The 23,644-nt window shown below is 41.6% G+C and overlaps 1 protein-coding gene across 1 annotated transcript in view; it reads left to right on the top strand.

Annotated features, from left to right (window-relative positions):
• The first annotated feature begins 1,082 nt into the window (after positions 1–1,082).
• Positions 1,083–23,644, top strand: part of LOC144692374 (uncharacterized) — a 38,416-nt gene continuing 15,854 nt past the window's right edge. Inside the window, exons 1-3 of the mRNA XM_078561144.1 lie at positions 1,083–1,318; positions 9,338–9,515; positions 22,430–22,566. Of these exons, the coding sequence (XP_078417270.1) occupies positions 1,216–1,318; positions 9,338–9,515; positions 22,430–22,566 (418 nt within the window). The 5' untranslated portion in view covers positions 1,083–1,215. The remainder of the gene's footprint in view (positions 1,319–9,337; positions 9,516–22,429; positions 22,567–23,644) is intronic.

Raw genomic sequence — 23,644 nt, 5'->3', positions numbered from 1 at the left:
ATCAGCTTTAGGCGGGGCCTTCAGCCAGTTGGCAGCCTGAGCAGATCTAGTCCTTGTTACTGGCCACCACTGACATCATTGGTCAGTGCAGTCAGGCTGAGCCCTTAAACTTAATGTGCTCCATTGCTGCACAATGGATCTGTATGGATATTCTCCATCTTCTCTAAAGTCTGGGATGGTATTAGGACTGTACGACTTGTGAACTCGTTGATCCTGTCTCCAGACTGAACCTTTGCATGGGAACCCTGCAAAACAAATACTGTACAAGGCTCCATATAACCCTGTCAGCAGTTGTCCTGTTTTGGAGGATGGTCCTAAATAACAAGAACCCTACCACTACTTTTTTCAGGTAAACTGCATGGTTTTGGCTGATTAAATTACATCCCAAGCACGTGGTGTCCCTAAACTATAGCTGCTCAAATTAGGAAAATGGATCATCTCACTACAATTTGAGGGCGTGCATTTTGCATGCAGAAAACTGGAATTCTAGCTGTTGGATTCCTCTGAAACTTGGGTTTGTATATGCTTAAGTATAACTTTCCACATGTCAGACACCCAGCTGACCAAAATGAAATTGAAAATATCATGGCTTTTTGAGAAGTATAAAAATAGAGAAAGAGAGAATGCGGCAAAGACATGATAAAAGACGGCATAGAAGATTAGAGAATGACGAATTAATACCACTTGATTTCAGCTGCAGCCCATGTAAGGTACACCTTTTACAGCATTTATGATTATCTTTTAGCTACAACTTGACGCTTCCTTTTAAATCTCAGCAGCTCGGGCTGGCCCAGAATTACACCCCCGTCGCAAATTCTTTTAAATGAGTGCAATTATTTTTATGTGAGATGTGAGTTGCATTTTTATAGCCAAAGCGAATGTGACGGGTCGGCGTGCACCGTTGCAAGGAATTTCAGGTTTCCAAACAGCCTTGGTGTTTGTTCTTGTTTGTAAAACACCGTGAGGTGGAGTTTGGCACCTGTGGAAGGTCTGGGAACCCCGCGTACCATCCAGGTGTCAACCAAGAAACGTCGCGAGACTTAAACCTGTATGTCACAAAAGGTGTGAGGAGGGGAGGGGCTTTGTCAAAGTTTCAGGGCCGTGGGAATGCGCCATGGGGGTGAAGTGTTCGCCTGAATTTCCTGGTGGGGAGGAATAACTGCCGCTTCTTCCATAAAATGGCATTTTAATCCCTTTTCTGTTCCTGTTGGACAAATGCTGTCAAAGTTTAAAAAAAAATTGTTTCTTTACATCTTCATTTTTGAGACCATCCAGAACCTGGCGTTAATGAAGAAACCTGACACAGACACTGGCGTCGGTAAGATGTTCCATCAATTTTGAATTTATTGTTCATTATCTTATTTATTTTCCATTGTATTAAAATAATTGTCATTTTTGTTGTTATTTTTAATTAAAAACCTCCTTTGTATAATCTTTAGGTCTCTTGCTTAGGTCAACCATTCTCCATAACAGTCAATTATATTTTGTGAGCACGAAGATGTACGTCAGAATTTATTATTAAGAATAATTAGTTTATATGGATATCTTTAATTTCCCTGGTGCATGTGATAGGATATACAGCCTGTATTAGTGCTGTTTGCTAGACCTCCCCTAAGCAAACTTAGGTTCATTTAGTCATGAATTTTTCCCCTCTTACCACTTAGGCATTCACTTCAGCTTTATCCATTACCAGAGTCGGCTGCATGCCTGCCGATAATTGAAAGGCCTATTAAGGCCATTAACTAGGTAATTAACCTGAATTTTACGCTGCCCGTCCAACCTTACAGTTGGTGGGCAGGCAAAAAGGCCAAGCGGCCTTTATGTTTTACAGGAAATCTCATCCACGAGCGGGTTGAGGTTTCCTGAAGCTGTTACAAATTAAATAAAAAGTTTCATTTGAAATTAAAAACATGTTCCATCTCAGTCACAGTCACATGGGACATGTTTCATTGAATTTTTCTGCTCTTTATTAATTTTTTTCAAAAAGCGCTTCAATCTCCCTGAGGCAGCTCCATGCTAGGCCCAGCTCTCCCTCCTCCTGCCATCCGCACAGGTAGCGCTCAGCGCTGCTGCTTGCGATCCACACAGGGCGGGCCGTAATTGGCCCGTCCAAGTGAAATTGCAGTGCGGAGCTGATCGCGGTCGGCTCCACAACTGCCCCCGTCCGCTCCCGCCAAGCCCACCCGACAAATGGAAAATCCTGCCCTCTATCTTTCCCACAAGGGCTTCCAATCTCCATGCTCAAAGAACTTGCTTGGAATTGTCTCCCAAACGTCACTTCAACTCAGACGTTTTCAACAAGGATCCACCTTCAGGGTTATTTCAAGCTCTCCTTCCGATGTTCCTTTACCCTGAATCTCCACGTACACTCAAGCTTCAACATCCAAACACAGCTTCAGATATTCAGCCGTGCCAGGCAGAACACCACTGCCCAAAGGCCTGCACTAAGGAGCCACCAACCTTCGGCCACCTCCTCAGATCTTTTGCCTTCTCTCAAGCCCACTTTGCTTCAAGTCTGCTCCGCGCAGCTTTCTCTCTTTAACTCAGAGCCTATTGCTTTGCCCCTTTCTCTCAACTTTGTTCAAACAGGATCTATTTCTGATCTCTGTCCTTGCCCTATACTTGGAACTGTCTTCTGGGGCCTGTTTGTGCCCCACTCCCTGGTTTAGGATCTTCTCATTTGTTTGGGACCTTATCCCTGTCCGCTTCCCGTGTCCTCCTCTTTGGGACACCTTCTCTCGAATGGCACTCCTCTTCAGGTGATCTGACCTCCTGTTTCATACTGTTTCCCTTTTCTTCCTTTTTCCCTTCAGTGCATACATGCAGGACCAGTTCCCAACCTACAGAGCTAAAGAAACAAACTGTACAAGTGCGCATGGCCGATTTCTGGCCTGCAGGCATGAAAAACCACAAACTAAGCATGTGTGACCATTCTCCAGCCAGTGCATGCACAGAAGACCTGAAAATGGAAAAAGCACAAACTGCACATGTGCGGCCATTCTATGACCAACACATGCGCAGAAACCCCAAGGCCTGCTGGGTACTGGAGTTTCAAGCCTCCGACTACCGATTTAAACTCAAAGAAAGTTTTCTTTTCCTTGGGGGCTCAGCACAATAGCAGTAACAAGCCCTCCAATATGTGGTAAAGTTCACACAAATTCAGGGTAATAATTGATTGCACTTGGGGGTCATATGTGCCATATACACGATACAGTAAATAGAATAGAATATGCAGAATAGAAGTTATGTTTAATGTATATTCAACCATGAGGACAGAATCATATATGTAAATGTTTCTTACCCTGACAGCTCCTATGATCTCTTAATCCTGCCATGGTGAACAGTGCCAGTGTTATTTCAAGAGCCTAGTAGACTCCTGAATTGGTTGTTGTCGGAACCAAAGAAAAACCTTGTAGCATGGCTCATAGCATTACTTTGTTACTCAAGAACCAGAACTGAAGAGAGGACAGTGTGGTGTACTCTTCCAGCAGGGTCATAATGGAACATACAATTAGCATTCTCAAACAGTAATTCTATTACTTAGGCAATCAGGGGAGCACTACAGTGCAATCCAACCAATGATTATTGTGCTCTGCTGTGTCCTGAACAACTTTGTCCTGCAGAGGGCCTAACAGTTGTGCACTTCGCAGGACCAACATCCCTCCAAGGTACAGAAAATCTGTTGGAAGCATAGAAGATTTCAGTGTAATAGTGATCAATTCTCTTAAGGTTTATGATCAATGCTGTGTGGAGATATCAGAATCAGATAAGGTATTGGGTTACATTGCCAGGATTATTCAATATAAGCAAAACACTCCGTTTTATCTGAGTATATAGACTTTGGTTAGGTCTCACTTGGTCACTTGTGAGGTGACCAAAACTGTGTCCAGTTTTGGTCACCTTACAGAGTGAGTGATTTGGAGGCATTGGAAAAGATTCAGTGAAGGGGCATAGTACTCAACTGAAAATTCCTTAGCTACCCAGATAGGTTTAAAAAAAGCTGCGTCTATTTACTTTAAAGGAGTGATATTTAAAATAATTAAGGAAATAAACTGTTCATATTGACACACAATTTAAATTAGTTAGGGAAGGGAAGACCAGGAGTAATGCATCTAAATTACCCAAGAACAGAACTAGGTTACTTGTCAGGAGATTATTTTCCTAGTGTAAAGAAAAATATAATTTCTTCCAATATTACAGTGGGATACTGTGAAGCAGGCTTGTAGGGGCTGTGTGTTTGTGTGTGTCACTAAGTTAATTAAACTGAAGACAGTCAGACTGCAAGATTTAAATCATCAAAGAGTTAGGTGCAAAAGCAGGCATTTTTGAAGTGGAGATGAACAAGCTAAGATGGGATACAACTAAATACAAGATGGATAGGAATTTGCATTCGGAGATAATGAAGAATTGCATTTTTAACTGTTAAATTTCAAAGAGAAATAAAATTAAGTTTTACAACTGGCAAAGATCATAAATGAATAAAGCAAAGTTATTAAGTTTATTTTTCCTGAAAGTAATGGCCATAAAGACAACATGAAAGATTTTTATATTCTAGGAAAGGTAACTTGCAAAGATAGTTAAGAATAATGAGTTTAAAGATGAAAGAGAAAAAAACATATTTAAGGAAAGATCGAAAGCTATATGGGGCATGACCATGTGATCTTGAAGAGTGTGTTGTGTGGGGACAGATTGGGAAAGTAAGCAGCCTCCAGCCAGCCCAGAGAAGTGTCTAGTTGTTCCAGAAAGCAAGGTTTTGTTACAAGCCTTGGCTTTCCATTGTTGAGTGAGAGGGAGAAAGAAGCCTGTGAAATACCTCCCCTTTAGCAACAGTGGGTGCCTTGCTGGATTTTTAATAGAATCAATACGGAATGTTGCCTGGAAAAGGGCATTTATTTGTGAGTCTAGCTAAGTAGAAATATTTTGGGAAATATTATAAGACTAAATTTAACTGTGTAATTGTAATCTTTTGTGTTTAAATTTTATTTTCTTTTGTTAATAAATGTTTTCATTTAATGTTTAAAATATCCATAAGTGGTAGTGAAGTTGCTACTTCTGACTTCAGTACACATACCTTCTTGTAATAAATACAAATTGCAAATCGTTGTGATAACTTGACCATATTTCCCTTTGGGATTTGATCAGCCCAGCAATTACCACTTGCCATATCATAACACTAGAGAATATTAGACATATGGAACAAGATACATGCAGTGAATGCTCATTCACTGCATGTCTTCAAAAGACAGTTAAAGCAGATCCTGGCTGGGGCAGAGATCATGGCATAAAAAGGTAGCTGGAATAGCAATTAATAAATATCATGGTCAATGGGGTCTCCTAGACCAGATCGGATTGCCTAATAGCATTGGAGAAGGATTTTCCAAACTTTTTTCCCCTAAAATGGCCATGGGTTTTTGTTTTTTGCCTCTTCCAGGGCCACTGGTGGGTAGGGGAGTTTTGTGAATCATATGTTTAAACTTTGTGGAGCAGGCTCAATAGAGCTGGTCTTTTCCTGTCAATTTTCATTATCTCATTAGGAGAAAAAGATTGCAACAGCAGAAAAAGAAGAGGTTGACCACAAGCGAAAACAACTGGTTGCACAATCAACAGCTTAGTCTGCTGCAGTCATCAGGCAGGGTCTATGTGATCAAATATTTAATTAAGTGCCATATGCCACCAATGAGCTGTGTTTGCTGCCAACACCATGCATGTGCAGTTGTATGCTGATGGCAGACCAAGGTTAGAGGCTGCCATCTTTATAGAAGAAAACGTGTAACAAGGCTCATTCGCGGTCATCACTGTCCCTGGCAGTAGGAGGAGAGAATGTTGTGAATTTCTATCCTGGACTGACAGTGATGGATTTTGGAAACTCTTTTTACATGGTGTTAGAAGGGAAGGATTTGCTGACGGAAAATAAAATCTTTATCTTGTGGGATATTTTACTGTAGGCATGTTGGACAGTGTTTCTAAACTGTGTCTCACAATCCCAGCAATGTAGGTAGATTGTAGATTGCTCTGAGTGTTAGACTATATTGCCTCTCCTTCTTCCCCCTTCTGCCATGCTGAGTTCCAGCCTACAGACTCCAGCAGTTATGTCATTGGATTTCTGCGCACGTGTGGACCATTGCGCATGCTCAGATGGCTATCAGTGGCCATCTTGAGTGGCCATATTGTGTTGACTGGAGACACAGCGAATAATAATTATCACCATTTGGATACTACTACTTTTGTACGACAGAAAAGCTTATAATGGGATGTCTAGTTTAGCCATTTGGTAGCCTCCTGAGATGTCAAGTGGAGAAAAGAGGTGCATCCCTCAACAGATCTTACTGGGTAGGTTCATGTGATGTGTGTCATGGTCAGAGACCATTAGTTCAATTGCACTTCAGGGTGTCTCTCAACTTACACTTATGGAATGGTGGCAGCACCAACCATGCTCTATGTAGATTTGGCTGTCCATTGAAACCAGGGACTTCTGTTGTTGGTTCAGTGATAAGGAGTTGGTTCTATGTGCTGTATGTGTCCCATTATTCCATCTGGAAAATGGGCTGATACTAGCAGCATGAATATAACCTGCTGTTTCGCAGAATGGAAAGTATGATTTCAAGTGCTCTCATGGTGAGTTTTTTCAAGTCTTTGTGAATAAGAAGGTTGGCGTTGCTCATAATTTTCTATCTCATGGTGCACAGTGGTGTTGTGGCAAATGGTAGGTGCAGCAATGTGGAACAGTATGCAGTATCCTTGCCAGCTAAAGCTTTGCCTCCATTGAGATCATCCATAAAGATCATATTATTTCTCTGCAGTAACCTGAATCTGCATCATATCAAAAGAACTATTGCGTCACTTTCCAGTGTCAGTCAAGACACTTTTTAACAACCTTTACAGTGAATGGTGCAAGTGTCGTCAGTGCAGTTTGTGCTGATGCATACCTTCAGTGAAAGTATATTGGGAAGAAATATTGAGGACAATGGCTGTTTGATGTCATTACTGTCCTCTAGGGATTGAGGTTTTTCAGTACCTCCTTGTGTTGGGACAAAAAATGATCGTGCAGCTGCAGCACAACAATGAGTGATGAGGTTTCTTCAACCTTTATGTTAGGGATCTCTATATGATTAGTTGAGCAGAGTGATAGGGACATTTGGGTGTGGTTTTGTCCTGAAAAACATCACCACTATTTATTTAGGAAGGGGGTTGCTGGCTAGGGGAAGAGGTGGACTGCAGGGTGTTGGAAGACAGGGGAAAGGGCAGGGGGTGGCTCTCAGCACCCCCTCCCCTGCCTTCCTGATGCCAGATCCCTTGATCAGGGAGAGTGCCTGATGTTATGATATGGCAGGTGGGTAATTGCCGGGCTGACCAAATCCCAAATGAAAACTTGGCCGAGCTATCACAACGATTTGCAATTTGTCTTTTATTATTAGAAGGTATGTGTCCTGAAGTCAGAAGTAAAAATTCCACTACCACTTTTAGAGATTTTAAACATTAAATGAAAACATTTATTAACAAAAGAAAAGAAAACTTAAACACACAAGATTGCAGTTGCACAGTTAAATTTAGTCTTACGACATTTCCCAAAAGATTTATACTTAGCTAGACTCTCAAATAAACATCCTTTTCAGGCAACAGTCCAAACAGATTCTCAATCTATGAAACATCCAGTAATATTACCGCAAGACACCCACTGTTGCCATAAGGGAGGTATTTTACAAGCTTCCCTCTCCCTCTCACTCGACAGTGGAAATCCAAGGCTTGTAACAAAACATTGCTTTCTGGAACAAACAGGCACTTCTCTGGGGTGGTTAGAGGCTGCTTTTCACAGGTCTGTATTCACACAGCCCATCTTTCAAGATCTCACATTGCCACTCACTTTTATACAGCTTTCAATCTTGCTTTAAGTATATTTCCTCCTCTTTGATAAACCCATTGTTCTAAACTTTCTTTGGCAATTACCTTTTCCAGAATATAAAAATCTTTCATGTTGTCATTTTGGCTACCACTTTCAGAAAAAATAAACTTAATAACTTTGCCTTATTTATTTATGATTTTTGCCGGTTGTAAAACCTCCTTTTTGAAATTCAACAGCGAACAATTCACTCCTCACTTATCTCCTAATAGAAATTCCATTCATACTGCATCTACTGGGATCTCATCTTAGCTCGTCCACCTCCATTTCAAAATGCCTGCTTTTACACCTAGTCCCTTTGATGATTTAAACTTTGCAGTCTGACTGTCTTCAGTTTAATTAAATTAGTCACACGCACACACACCACATACACACAGCCCTCATAAGCCTGCTTCACAGTATCCCACAGTAATATTAGGAAAAATGATATTCTCTTTACACTGACAAGGGCAGCCCCCACCTACCCCAACCCACAGGAGTCAGGTTCCCTGAGTGGCGACTACCATGCCTGTCACTGGTTGAATAAGAGGCTCATAAGATTGCCCATTTAAGGGCCTTAATTGGAATTAGGGTGGGAAGACATCAACAAGTGTACCCTTCCTGGACTTAATTGGGGTAGAGGTGGGAAGGGGCAGAGGTGGGAAGGTGACAGATCCACAGCCTTCACCCTGTGGACTGATTTAATGGCCACCCCAGCCAACCCCCCAACCTCCAAACTCGCTTCAGAGGAGGGCATTAAATTATGCCCATTAACTCTGCTTCTCTCTCCACAGATGCTGCCTGACCTGTTGAGTATTTTCTTTCTGTTTTTATTTCAGATTTCCAGAGAGCATTTTAGAGACTGCCACTACCCTATTTCCTAACAAAATTCCTTGGTTTTCTCATGCAGTATTAAGTTACGGCACCAGCCCTATAGAGGCAGATGCAATAAGTGATCCAGATTGGTTTTGGTGGATAGAGAAGCCAATTTGGATTGGGATGGAATCGGAGTTAGACAACAACTTGCATTTATATGGATAATTTAATTGGAAGTTGAGGAAATTGAAGTTGAAGTTATTGGGATAAATAAGCTGAGATCAAACACTCCATGGCCCAATGGTTCCAATGCTGCTGAGACAGGAAAGATTTTCTATGAAGAAGATATTGAATAAATAAGATAAGAGAATGGATGAACTTGATATATAGTTTTGCATGGTACTCTTTGGAGATCAGTGAATAAGAAATTCCGTTCAGAAAATTGAAGAGTGAGGTAATCTATGATGTGTTAAATACTGCTTGATCAATGGAACGAGTAGCCATAATGGGCTAAATGATCTTTTTGCATTCCATTATTTTGTTCTTTATGTTTTTTTTCTACTTAAAAATGAAATGATAAGTATAAAAATTCACACATTTGCTGTTGGGATATTAAAATGTATTCCTATGGTGTTTTTCTTCCAGATTTGTTTGAAAATGGAGGTGCGGCTATGTTTAAAGTTGTGTCGTTTGACACACCAACAGGAATAGTGCTTGCGATTACCTTTGCAAGCAAAGTGAAAAGTAATTACAAAATTAATTGGAAGGCTGTGCAGCATGAACACAAGGAAAGGGTACTTGCAACAGATATTGAGCAATGCAAGTAAGTTCCCCAGAGACAAAAATTTTTAAGCGAAGCAGAGATACTGAGCGTTACAGTGAGTTATGAGAACACTGCATTTTCACCCCTGATGATGTAATGAATGTCATGGAATAAAAATCATATTTAACTGTCAACTTCGAAGGTAAAAGTAAAATTAATTTGGAAACTTTTAACTGAGTCCAGGAACATCAATACTAAAGAAACCTTGATTGCATATTAATTGACACTAAATTGTTACCATTACCCAGAGCCAATGTGTATAATTAGAAAAATATAGTTGGGAAAAGCAAAGAAGATATGAGGATGGGTGAACTTTATAAAGTTCTGCTTGGTGACCTTTGTGAATCACCAAATACTTATGCAGAATGATGGAGAAGGGGTACTTTGTCTGTGGAAGAAAATAATTAATGGAAATCTAATGTTTAATGGACATCTGGAGTACTATGTACAGTTTAGTTTTTGTCTCCTTAATTAACAAAGGGTGTAACTGCAGTCGAAGCAATTCAGAGAAGATTCACTCAACTGATTCCTGAGATAAGGAATTTTCTTATGAGGGAAGGTTCAGCAGGTTGGGCCTATACCCACTGGAGTTCAGAAGTATGAGAGGTGATCTTATTGAAACATATAAGCTGCTGAGGGGATTTGACAGGGTGGATGCTGAGAGGATGTTTCTTGTTGTGATGGAGTCTTGAACCAGGGTACACAGTTGAAAATATTTGGAGTCTCCCATTTGAGACTAAGATGAGGAGAATCAGGCTGTGAAATTCTCTTCCCCAGAGCGGTGGAGGCTTGGCCTTTGAATATGTCCAAGGCTGAGTTAGTTAGATTTTTGATTGACAAGGAGGTTGAGGGTTCTGCAGGGCAGACAGTAAGGTGGAATTGAAGCCACAATCAGAACAACCATGATCTATTAAATGGAGGAGTAGGCTCGAGGGGCCAAATGGCCTATTCAGAATTGAATCACAAAATCATAGAATTGTTACAGTGTAGGAGGCCATTCAGCCCATCGTGTCTGCACCAGCTCTCCAAATGAGCAGTTCAGCAAGTGTCATCCCCTGTCTTCGCCCTGTAACTCTGCATATTTTTATTTTTCAGATAACTGTCTAATTCCCTTTTGAATGTTTTAATTGAATCTGCCTCCACCACATTCTCAGGCAGTGCATTCCAGACCTTAACCACTCACTGTGTGAAAAAGGTTTTTCTCATGTCACTTTTGCCAATTACTTTAAATCTATGTCCTCTTGTTCTCAATCCTTTCATGAGCGTGTAACAGTTTCTCCCTATCTACTTTGTCCAGACCCCTCATGATTTTGAATATTTATCAAATCTTCTCTCAGCCTTCTCTTTTGTGGCTCTTGTAGCCACAAAAGTTGTGAATACAAATGTTTGTTCTGTGCCTAATTCTTGTGTTCTTGTGGAAAGTGGAAAAATAATAGTTGTAGAGTAAGAGGTGCTGCTCCAAGTTTGGTTCTAAGTACTTGAGTGCTTCATTGATTTTTTTTTTAAAAATAAAACTTTTAGAACTGTATTTTCCCAAGATTAGTGAATTCAGTAGAATGTTTTGTTTTCTTTAGACCCATTATAAGGCCCATTGCTTTTTGATATACATCAGTGACCTGGACTTGGGTATAAAGGGCATAATTTAAAATTTTGCAGATAACACAAAACTTGGAAATGTAGTAAACAATGAGGAGAGTGGTAGCAGATGAAAATTTAATGCCAAGGAGTGTGAATGATTCATTTTGAAGAAGAATGAGATGAGGCAATATAAATTAAATGGTACAATTTTAAAGAGGAAACCTAGCAGTTCACATACACAACATTTTGAAGGCGACACAGCAAATTGATGGGGCTGTTTATTTTTTTAAAAAGCTAATGGAATATTGGACTTTATAAATAGAGGCATAGAGTATAAAACCAAGGAAGCTATGCTAAACCTTTATAAATCACTCATTAGATCTCAGCTAGAGCATTGTGTCGAGTACGGGGCACCATACTTTAGGAAGGATGTCAAGGTTTTGCAACAGATGCAAAGGAGATTTATTAGAATTATACCAGGGGTAAGAAACTTCAGTTATCTAGAGAGATTAGAGAAGCTGTGATTGTTCTTAGAATAGAGAAGTTGAGGGGAGATTTAATTGAGTTTTTTGAAATTGAGGGGTTTTGATTGAATATACGAACATAAGAATAAGGAGCCAGAGTAGGCCATTCGGCCCCTTGAGCCTGCTCTGCCATTTAATAAGATCATGGCTGATCTGGTAGTAACCTCAAATCTGCATCCCACCTACCCCTGATAACCTATCACCCCCTTGCTTACCAAGAATCTACCACCTCTGCCTTAAAAATACTCAAAGACTCTGCTTTCACTGCCTTTTCAGGAAGAGTGTTCCAAAGACTCATGACCCTCTGAGAGAAAAAAATTCACCTCATCTCTGTTTTAAAGGGGCGACCCCTTATTTTTAAACAGTGATCCCTAGTTCTAGATTTTCCCACAAGAGGAAACATCGTCTCCACATCCATCCTGTCAAGCCCCTTCAGGATCTTATATGTTTCAATCAAGTTGTCTCTTACTCTCCTAAACTCCAGCGGATGCAAGCCTAGCCTGTCCAACCTAGAGTAAATAAGGAGAAATTGTGTCTGTTGGCAGTTGAGTCAGTAACCTGAGGGTGCAGATTTATGATCATTGGCAAAAGGAGTTGAAGGTTTTTATACAGCAAGTTGCTTTGATGTGGCATTCACTGCCGGAAAGGATTGTGGAAACAGATTTAATAGTAACTTTCAAAAGGGAATTGGATATATACTTGAAAGAGAAGTATTTGCAGGGCTATGGGAAAAGAGCAGTGGAACTAATTAGATAGCTCTTTCAAAAAACTGGCATAGGCATATTTACTGAATGGCCTCCTTCTCTGCGAAATGACTGGAAACTGTCACAATGCATTCATCCGTCAACACTCCCTAATCTGTCAAGGATGAAAACCATATAAATTAAATGGCTTCTAGGTGATAAAGGCTTCCCCAGTGCCCATGGATAATGATCTTATTAAGAATTACCTCAACAGCAGCAGAAATAAACAACAAGGTACATGCCCCCTATAAGATTGATAATCAAGAGGACCTTTGGGATCTTAAAGATTTGATTTCCTGCCTAGATAGATCAGGAGAGCCACCCACTGTGTTGCAGACCATGTATTGTACATAGTAATAGCCTGCTACATCTTTTGAAACTTCGCCATTCAAAAAAAGCTAGACATTGCTGCCAAGGGTGCCCTTGTTCTTTGGAGCCCATACTTAATGGAAGAGAGCACCGTGATTACCTGCACTCAGAAGACTCCTCAGTTATCTCTGCAAAAGGCATTGCAACACATCTCATCATTGAAGTCTTCTGAGTAATAGGATCTACTTTAAAACAACAGTTTTATCTCCTCCTGTAAGGGGACATTTCCTCAATTTTCTTCCAATTCCAAAATGTGACAACACAGCCATTTTTGCCCCTACTTGACTTAGAAAAGATATTTCCACTTGTGGGGAGACCAAAATTAGGGGCTGTAGATAAAAGATATTCACTAAAAAATCTAAAAGTAATTCAGAAGAAGCTTCCTTACTCAGAGAATGGTTAGAATGTGGAACATGCCACTACAGGAGCACTTGGAGGTGAATAGCAAAGATGCATTTAAGGCAAATGTAGACAAACACATGAGCGCGAAAGGAATAGAGGGTAACCCTAATGCAGTTAGATGATATCAGGTAGGAGTCTTGTGTGGGGCACAAACACCGACATAGACCTTTTGGTTGAATTGCCTGTTTTGGTGCTGCACATAATTTCTAATTCTATGAATAATCTCACCCTTACTAATACTATCTAATTATCCTCTTACCCCCACTCTGAGCCAGTGCATGGAACTGAAGAAGCAAGTGATACAAGGGGTAAGTGAATGGATTGTGATCAATAAATATAGGGCAAGTCTCTGTGCAGGAACTCATGAGTGGGCTTGAGTGTGAGTTGATCTTTCTCTTCAGTGTGACTTGATCTTGTTATGGACAAAGAAATAGACACATTGCAAAAAAATGTTTTGGATTGGGGGAGAATGGATTTTAGTAAAATAAGGCAGGATCTGGCCAAGGTAGACTGGAAACAGCTACTTGTGGGGAAATCTACAGAAGAGCAGTGGGGGCGTTCAAAAAGGAAATGGGGAGGGTACAGGCTCAACATGTTCCCTCTAGGGTGATAGGAAGGAGTAACAAGCCCAGAGAACCATGGATGACCAGAGATATTCAGGATACAATGAGAAGGAAAAGAGAGGCTTTTAGCAGGTACAAGGGGAGCAAATAAGAGGGGGCATTAGTGGAGTACAGAAAGTGCAGGGGGGAGCTTAAGAAAGCAAGTCAGAGAGCAAAGAGGGGATATGAGAAAGCTCTGGCTGGTAAAAGTAAGGAAAATCCCGAGATATTCTATAAGTATATCAATGGGAAGAGGATAACCAGGGAAAGAGTAGGGCCCATTAGGGACCAAGGGGGCAATCTATGGGTGGAGCCAAAGGACATCGGCAGAGTGTTGAATGAATACTTCACATCCGTCTTCACCTAAGAAAATGAGGATGAAGGTATGGAACTCGGGGAGAGAGACTGTGAGATTCTTGAGCAAATTGATATAGGGAGTGACAAGGTATTGGAGGTGTTGGCAGCTTAAAAGTAGATAAATCTCCAGGTCCGGATGATATGCTAAGGGAGGCAAGGGAGGAGATCTCAGGGGCTCTGACCCAAATTTTTAAATCCTCTCTGGCCACAGGGGAGGTGCCAGAGAACTGGACAACAGCTAATGGGGTTCCGTTATTTAAGAAGGGTTGTAGAGATAAGCCAGGGAACTACAGACCAGTGAGTCTCACGTCAGTGGTAGGGAAACTATTGGAAAAACTTCTGAAGGAGAGAATCTATCTCCACTTGGAGAGGCAAGGTTTGACCAGGGATAGTCAGCATGGCTTTGTCAGAAGGAGGTCATGCCTAACAAATTTGATTGAATTTTTTGAGGAGGTGACCAGGTGTGTAGTTGAGGGTAGTGCAGTTGATGTAGTTTATGTGGATTTCAGCAAAAACTTTGACAAGGTCCCACATGGGAGACTTATAAAGAAGGCAAATGTACATAGTATACAGGGTAATTTGATAAGGTGGATTCAAAATTGGTTTAGTTGAAGGAGACAGAGGGTGATGACAGAAGGCTGCTTTAGTGACTGGAAGCCCGTGTCCAGTGGCGTACCACAGGGATCTGTGCTGGGTCCCCTATTATTTGTCATTTATATAAACAACATAAATGCCTGTGTCGGGGGTAGGATTAGTAAGTTTGCGGATAATACACAGATTGGCAAGGTGGTTAACCGTGAGGTTGAGTGTCTTGGGCTACAGGAAGATATAGATGGGATGGTCAAATGGGCAGATAAGTGGCAGATAGAACTTAACCCTGAAAAGTGTGAGGTGATACACTTTGGAAGGAATAATTTGACAAAGGAAGTATTCAATGAATGGTATGACGCTAGGAAGTTCTGGGGAACAAAGGGACCTTGGCGTGTGTGTCCATAGATCTCTGAAGGCGGAGGGGCATGTTAGTGGGGTGGTGAAAAAGTATATGGGACACTTTATCAATCGAGGCATAGATTACAAAAGTAGGGAGGTCATGTTGGAGTTGTATAGAGCCTTGGTGAGGCCACAGCTGGAGTACTGTGTGCAGTTCTGGTCGCCACATTATAGGAAGGATGTGATTACATTTGAGGGAGTGCAGAGGAGATTCACCAGGATGTTGCCTGGGATGAAACATTTAAGTTATGAAGAGAGGTTGGATAGACTTGGTTTGTTTTCGTTGGAGCAGAGAAGACTGAGGGGCGACCAGATCGAGGTGTACAAGATTATGAGCGGCATGGACAGGGTGGATAGGAAGCAGCTGTTCCCCTTAGTTGAAGGGTCAGTCACGAGGGGACACAAGTTCAAGGTGAGGGGCAGGAGGTTTAGGGGGGATGTGAGGAAAAACTTTTTTACCCAGAGGGTGGTGACAGTCTGGAATGCGCTGCCTGGGAGGGTGGTGGAGGCGGGTTGCCTCACATCCTTTAACAAGTACCTGGATGAGCACTTGGCACATCATAACATTGAAGGCTATGGGCCAAGTGCTGGTAAATGGGATTAGGTAGGTAGGTCAGGTGTTTCTCACGTGTCGGTGCAGACTCAATGGGCCAAAGGGCCTCTTCTGCACTGTGTGATTCTGTGATTCATCACCATCTTCCTCATCATCTTTCTCCTTACTATCATCATAGTACACTAACACTTCAAAACAGAGTTTTACATCTATTTAGGTCGGGTTAGTTTAGGCTTTGTAGTTTGTTGTAGATGTCTTAATACCCACAGTTCTCTTAGGATTGGGGTAACAGTGCTGAAAGTGTTCCGGAAGAAGCAATATAGCATGGAGATGGCTTCCATTGTGTGTTGATTTTTACAGTCCACTTGATTAAAACCATGCCTTTAGCATGGTTTCTTGCTAACAATAGTCTTCTTTTAATGCAGATCAGAGTAGTTGCCATTGTCTTCATCCATTGCCCCTGCTGTGGCTCAGTTATGCAGGTTTCCACAGTGATAAACCTTGCTTTATTCTTAACGATGAGGTGTGATTCAGCATTCTTTTTACGTCAGCCTCTCTGAAGTCAATTTCACTCAGTTTATGCAAAGCTTTTTTTTAACTACATGGTTTTGTTGGTGCTTAAGGTGGGCAAGGAACCAAAGGAAGTGTTTAGTGTGTTACCTCGCCTGCCTTAGTGAGATCATTGACTTTCTCATGGCACTGGTCTATAGCTCTGGAGGTAATAGATTTGGAATTCAGTTCCATTGCCATCTCCCTCCAGGGGCATGAGTGACATTTCTATTCTACTACTGCTTTGAGTATCATGTTGTCTGCATCTGATGTCACTTCTCTTGAAGAAGACTTAAACGTATGGGCCTGTGAACTTATGGCATCATCATCTGTACCTTTGTGCCATATCCAGCTGTCTCGTTTGACTGTGTCCACCTGCTCCTCTAGTAGTCATTCGTGCGAAGGATAAGAAAAAGATTGGCACACGCAGTGAGGTTAGCTGAGAATCCCAGAACGAGCCAATCATTGCCTCTTCCTTAACCTGCTTGTGTCCCATACTGGTGCTGCAGTATTCAGCAAGAACTGAATTTTTGAAAATGAACCCAGATTAGAATTATTTTCTATGTGATATGCACCACTCACTACTCCAATCCATTGTCATAAAAATAGCATAACTCACTATACTATAGTATAATTCCCTGCAATTTAAAAGCAACTATTATTTCCAATTTATCTCTATGGGAAAAATGGCCAAAAAAATCGCAAAAACTTAACAGCCAATCAGCTGTGCAGAAATACAAAAAACACAAGTAGCGGATGCATTATTTGCCAGCCAAGGCTGTAAATTAACATTCTCATGAACAACTAACAGTGACATGCCAGGGAACTGTAACTTCACAGAATGGCAGGATTGTCAAGGCACAAGGATTTGTTGATTACAATATGGCCATATATGCTCTGCATCAATGCCATTACCTATGCCTACAGGAAAGGATTTCACTTTCTCAATGACCATCTACTTTGCAAACAGCACTACCATGGCCCGAATTTTTCCCGCATCGGGCAGGCTCGGCGGGCGGGGGCGGTTGCAGAGCCAACCGCCACCTATGATCGGCTCCGCAACGCCATTTTACACGGGTGAGCCAATTAAGGTCCGCCCAGCGTAATTCGCGAGCGGTAGCTCTGAGTGCTACCTGTGCAGGTGAGGAGAGGAGAGACAGTCGGGTCCAGCACTCTTTCATGCATGTGCACGGAAGAGCGCTTCAATCTCCCTGAGGCACGTAGCTGCCTCAGGGAGATTGAAGCACTTTTGAAAAAAATAAATAAATGCAATAAAAATTTAATGAAACATGTTCACATGAGATGGGACATGTTTTTATTTTTCAGAAAAACTTTTTATTTAATCCGTAAAAGCTTTAGGAAACCTCATCCCGCTCGTGGATGAGGCTTCCTAAAAACCGTAAAGGCCGCTTGGCCTTTTTGCCTGCCCGCCAACCATAAGGTTGGACGGGCAGTGTAAACTTGAAATTAATTACTTTGTTAATGGCCTTAATAGGCCTTTCAATTATTGGCGGGTACGCAGCTGACTCCAGAGTTGGCTGTGCACCCACTGAACGAAATATCGCGAGACAGTGCAATGACATCGGGACGCACGCCCAACATCATCTCGTGTCATTTTACACTCTGGCATGTTGGGCCCGCCTCCGCAAGCTGAATGTAAAATCCTGGCCCATATCTCTCAGATGGATGTTTGCAGTCTAGGAAATTGCCATGATTCATCTTAAAGCATTCCACCATGCCAGCAGTCTTTCACCCACAAAAATTGGTCCATGCATGACTTCTGAGAGATCAAGTACCATTTACAGCCACAGTTCAAGATGCCTCTGCACTTTCTCAAGACACAAGCTGTGCGCAATGCAATGGGGAGAAAGCAGGGCAGTGGGATTAATTATGAGTTGGTCTAAAAGAATGCTAGCAGTGGCATGATGAACCGATTGGCCTTCTGTGCTGCAAATGTCTTCAGCAGAGTCACAACGCAGCATGTAATTGGAATTTTGAAGCCTTGGCTCGAGTGCCTGCAGGCAGCACACTTTTGCCTTAAAAAGAGGCATCTTTGTGGAGGCCTAGCAGGTGACATAAGAATTAGAGCCAGGCCTTTCAGGAGTGAAGTTTGGAAACACTTCTACAGGGATGGGGTGGTCGAAGTTTTGATGCGGGGTCAATTTTTTATTTTAAACCTGAGATTGATAGATGTTTGTGAACAAAAAGCGGTGAGGGTTTTGGGACAAAGGTGGGTACATGGAATTTGGTCACAAATAAGCCATGATTGTATTGAATGGCAGAACCAGCTCAAGGAGCTAAATTACTCCTTACTCCTCTTCCTATCAGCAAGAGGAACTGCAACTGGCCAAAGAGGGTGCAACGACATTTGCTGGTAACTACAGGAATTATCTCTGCCTGTCTGATACAGCAGCCCTTCCTTTGACTATTACATCTGACTACTGCATAAACATTTGCTCCCTTCCCAATACAAAGTTACCATCATTTACAAACACTTCCATGTGTATGTGAACTTAGCTGGCTCCTTTCAACCCTCATTCATGCCATCATATCAAAGCCATTTTTAAATCTTGCCAGAAATAATGTCTGTACATACAACTTTAATATAATTATCATTTTAATGAAAGTCAATACTGTGTGTATAGTCATTGTTTCTTTCCAACATGCTTCACCAACCTGGCAGCCAAGGTAGTCTGCGCATCCATGATAGAAGCTAAGATTGTTCTGCATGTCATTCAGCCTCAAACCATTACATGCTCCAGTACAGTATTTCCCCTAAGCTGTATGGGTGTGCAGCCACGCACAGTCAGGAATGGGCCAACCATGCACAAACGATGTTCCCTTTAAGATATGCACTTGCACGAGTCCTTGCTAATCTTAAGGGGATTGTGTAGTGCAAAAAGCCAGCCAAGCACAGCAAAAAGTTAGAAAGAAACATTTCTCCAGGATGGACTGCACTAATAAATCAGGGAACTGCAAATTTGGGTAATGAACGCCTCTATTTTCCCAACCATTTACTGCACATGCTTGGAGACTTGCTATAGTATTTTTGCATATATTTGATGTTTCCTCGAAGAGCTGGATGCATGATATCAAATTACCTAGGATCTTCGACCAACAGCTCACATCTCCTGTTTCTAAGATCATCAGCATCCACCTCCTCGTGTGATTCTAGTTCTACTGTCTACTCTGTGCATACCCACTGCACCCCCTCCACATCATGCCCACCACACCCCACCCACCCCCAACCTCATTGTCTAATTCCCCCAGGTTGTATGACCATGGGCTAATGCTTCAAAGAGGAAGGAGGACTGATGATAACTGCTATGAAATGTATGCAGGATTGGATGTTTGCTTTTGTCTTGTCTTTCTATTTCTGAGAGTTTGTGAGCAACACCTAAAGGACCAAGGGGAAAAAAGGTAAGAATGGGCTGCTAAAGAGCTGAGTTCATATTACTTTCAGGATCAAGGAGCTTTGATCAGCTAATTTGCTGACAAGTATCGCAAGATGAAATAGAATGAGATGGAAAAGAGGCATGCATTATCCCGACAAACTTGCAGTCGGCTTCTCTTCTCTGACTTCCCCAACTCTGACTCCTTTTACAAACTCACTTCCCTGAAGTTGTTGATCCTTGCTCTTTGGGCTATTTTTTTTTGTGTTACAGGCCATCTTATTTAACAAGAATACAAAAAGTGAAAACCACCTCCAGTTACCATGTGCTGTAGTCAAACTATTGCAGAAACCAAAGCTTAGAAATCCAGCCATGGATCTCCCATTTTTAGGGCACTAATCAGCCTGGGTTCCCCCATACAACAGGCAGGAAGCACATGCATATTGGTAGAGGATGTTCCACTGGATGGTGGAGTGCATGCTGGCTGGCAGCATTCTAAGCGGAAGGTAATATATCTAAATTAGGTGTACTGAGGTTGTGCTGCAGTGATGGTGATGGTGGTGAGACGTTAAACTGAGGCCCTATCTGCCTGCTCGGCTGGATGCAAAAGATTCGATGGCGCTATTTTGAAGAGGAGCAGGAGAGTTATGTATAGTATCCTGGCCAATATTTATCCCTCAAACAATGTCACAAATACAGATTATCTAGTCCCTATCACAGTGCTGTTTGTGCAAGCTTCTTGCACACAAATAATGTTGCATTTCCTACATTACAGCACTGATTACACTTCAAAAAGCACTTCATTGGCTGCAAAGTGTTTTGAGACATGCAGCGGTTGTGAAAAGAGCTATATAAATGTAAGTCCTTTCTTGTTTTATGCACAATTTGTGTTCCATTTTGGTGCTAACTGGCAGGAATGCCTCATCAGTGCTATGTAAAAGCATTTTGCAGCACTTGCAGGTTACTTTCTGATTTAGTATTTCTGACTATTCTTGAAAGTTCATTGTCTGCACAGAGAGTTTGCTGCTATTGTACTGTTGATCTCTTTGCAGCCAGACTATCAGTGAAGCAGACATAGATGGCCTGGTAGGGCTGCCTTTGGTAATAGAGAATGAAAGGAAGCATCAAAGACATCACAGAGCAAATAAATCTACTGAGAAAGGGAGGAGCAGGACGAGGAGAGCACGGAACAGGAGGCTATATCCAAAGAGAGTCTTCAAAGGGCACTTCTCCTACCTCAGCTTTACTGAGGAGAAATATTTGAACTGCCTTTGCTTTGCCAAGGAGGTTATCACTGAACTGTGTCACTTGCTGCAGCCACTACTCCAGCCTCAAACAAGAGTACGGAGAGCACTACCTGTGGCTAAGGTCATCATGGCCCTCAACATATATGCCAAGGAACCATTTCAGACTGCAACATTTCAAAGCTTTCAGTGTACTAATGCATTAAGGAGGTCACTGAGGATTTCTACAGGATGAATTAAACATTTATTTCCCATTGACAGAACAAAGCCAGACGAGAAAGCACAATGTTTCACATGCATGGCAGACTTCTCTGTGATACAAGATGAAATTGATTCCACACACAATACCTTGCTTGCTCCCTATCACCACCCTGGCATTTTTATTCAACGGGATTCTACTCCCTGAAAGTGCAGCTGGTTTATGACTATAGGCAGCGCATCATGCAGGCCTGTACATGTTATTCTAATCAGCCTTCCCACTTACCAACAGTTGCACCATTCATACCATTCTTCTACAACCAGCATTCACTTTCCATCCTTTTGTCTTTCTTTCACTGCAAAAACAAATATCAATACCAAACGCAGATCAAAAAACACATTTATCAAACAAATGTCAGCACTGATGAAAAATATTGATCACTCTTGTGCAAGCCGATAGTTATATGCTTGTTTTGTTATCCTAATGCTGCTATGAGTTGCTTCCCTGGTGGCTAGAACTTGGGAGAGAGGTGTCTGCTGAGCTTCCAGCAAGGGCACAGCAGATGACCTTGGATGATCTCAAGCAGCTGAGGCTGCAGATTGTAGCATCTTTGCACAGGCTGCAGCAACCTGGCTGAGTCGCACCACAAGGGCACAGGCAGTGTTTATGGGGGAGCTATCAAGCTGTCAGCCTGAGAGACAACAACAGGTGCCTCTCCCATGGAGCCAGGGCCTCTCTCCTGGGGTGACTCATCAGTATACTTTTACACCCTGTTCTGAAGCAGATCCCAAAGTGCCGAGACACCCTGGGAACAGTGATCACCAAAGCCAAAATAACAACCATGCTGCCATGGAAGCTGCCAAGAGCTGTCAAGGTCAAGACACCCTTCATCATTGCATAGTATTACATAGAATATAGAGCAAAGAAACATGCCATTCAGTCCATGCTGGCATTTCTTGCGGTATAGAATGTGGCTGAGACAAACAGATGAGATGTTTACAAAGAGAAATTATGAGTACATGACACCAAAGGGAATAATAAGCGATGCTGAAAGGCTGAGATGAGGTAGATGGAATGAGAGGAACCTCATGGAGTATAAACACCAGCACATAATAGATGGGCCAAATGGTCTGTTTTTATGCCGTGTGCTCGATGAAATTACACAACTGGTAATCAAAACAGAACACATTTCCATGTGCTCGAAATTCTGGTGCAGAATTTAACACATTTTACACAATAGATAGCTGTATGGGACTTTGTTGGCTAAATAGTTAAGTGTTTTGACTGTTCAAATTACATTATGCTGTTTAGAGATTAAGAAATGGCAAGTGCTCAGAAGATGAGCAGCACCAATCATGGAACCCAGAGAAAAGGATGTAACTATAATTAGTACTGTTTTTCCTAATTTATAGAGATAAACTGTGGTGCAATACACCAGGAGCTCCTTATAATTATGTTGAAGTCATTCTACAAAACCTCGATGGCACTAGGAAATTTATAAAAACAGTTAATATTGAACCACTTACGTATCGAGGATATGATCCTGAAGGTAGGACACTGTTGGTTTTGCAACCATTCAAGGTATCATGTTAACAACATAAAAGGGCGTGCATATAACTATTTCAAGACCATAATTTATGCCTGCCATAAAAGCAAGAATCTAGAAGTTCCATGCCACTTTTGCTGTAGAATTAGTCTGATCTGAGCAGGTGAGAAATTTAGGATGGAATCTGTTTCTACTGAGTTTCTTACCCTTGCATCCCTTTCATTGTGACATCACATTTACAGGCATGAAGCAGGCATACCTGCTGTACTGATGCCATAACTGGGCACCACAATGTCATACAGAAACAACAATCAATCTAAGAGAACATTATTGCTAGTTAGAGAACAGCACAATGGTGAAGGACCAAAGAATGGATGATTTTTTTTCCTTTCAACCCTTAGTCAAGCACGCACATCACAAATATAAGAATCCATCACAGGACTCTTACAACAGAAAGTTGAAAATATTGATAAATATTAGACTGTTGAAACATGAATGGAAATAGCAAGAGAATAGTTTGGAAGATGCTTTTGTAGCTATGTGCTGGGTAGTTAGAGTATTACAGTTAGGGCCTAGAAATTTGGTCGCATGGCACCTATTTTTCAGGCACCAAGTCACCTACTAAGATCACAATTTGGTGTGCAGGAAGTGCCTGTCACAATGATGAAGGCAGTTCCACTGTCATCAGTAGTGCACTTCGGGAACATTCAAATGAAAGAATTATGTTCTGTGCTTTTTGCAATATTGTTTATCCATTTTTGAATGCCCTCGTGCTTCATTCACCATCTGTTGAACTCACACAGCACAAACAGTTAACAATTAACGAATAACAGTTAATATCAACATAGTTAACAATAAAGAAGGCCCATCGCCTGCAATATTTAAAAGAATCATGCAGTAAGTACCAGGCAGCTACTGGTTTCTTGTTTAGGCTGCTGTTTAACTACAGTTTTTTAAGGTTATTGCTCTGGAAAGTTCACTTTGTGTAAAAAGAGAGAGATTTTGTTGGAGTTGCACTGTTGGCTATCTCAGAAATAGTTGGCTGCAGTTATGGATGGTTTAATAGTCTACCTTTGGAACT

Source organism: Cetorhinus maximus, chromosome 17 (assembly GCF_964194155.1).
Source record: "Cetorhinus maximus chromosome 17, sCetMax3.hap1.1, whole genome shotgun sequence".
In the NCBI taxonomy this organism is placed as follows: Eukaryota; Metazoa; Chordata; class Chondrichthyes; order Lamniformes; family Cetorhinidae; genus Cetorhinus; species Cetorhinus maximus.
Note: the sequence above shows the minus strand (reverse complement) of the source record. Positions and strands in the feature narration are given on the sequence as shown.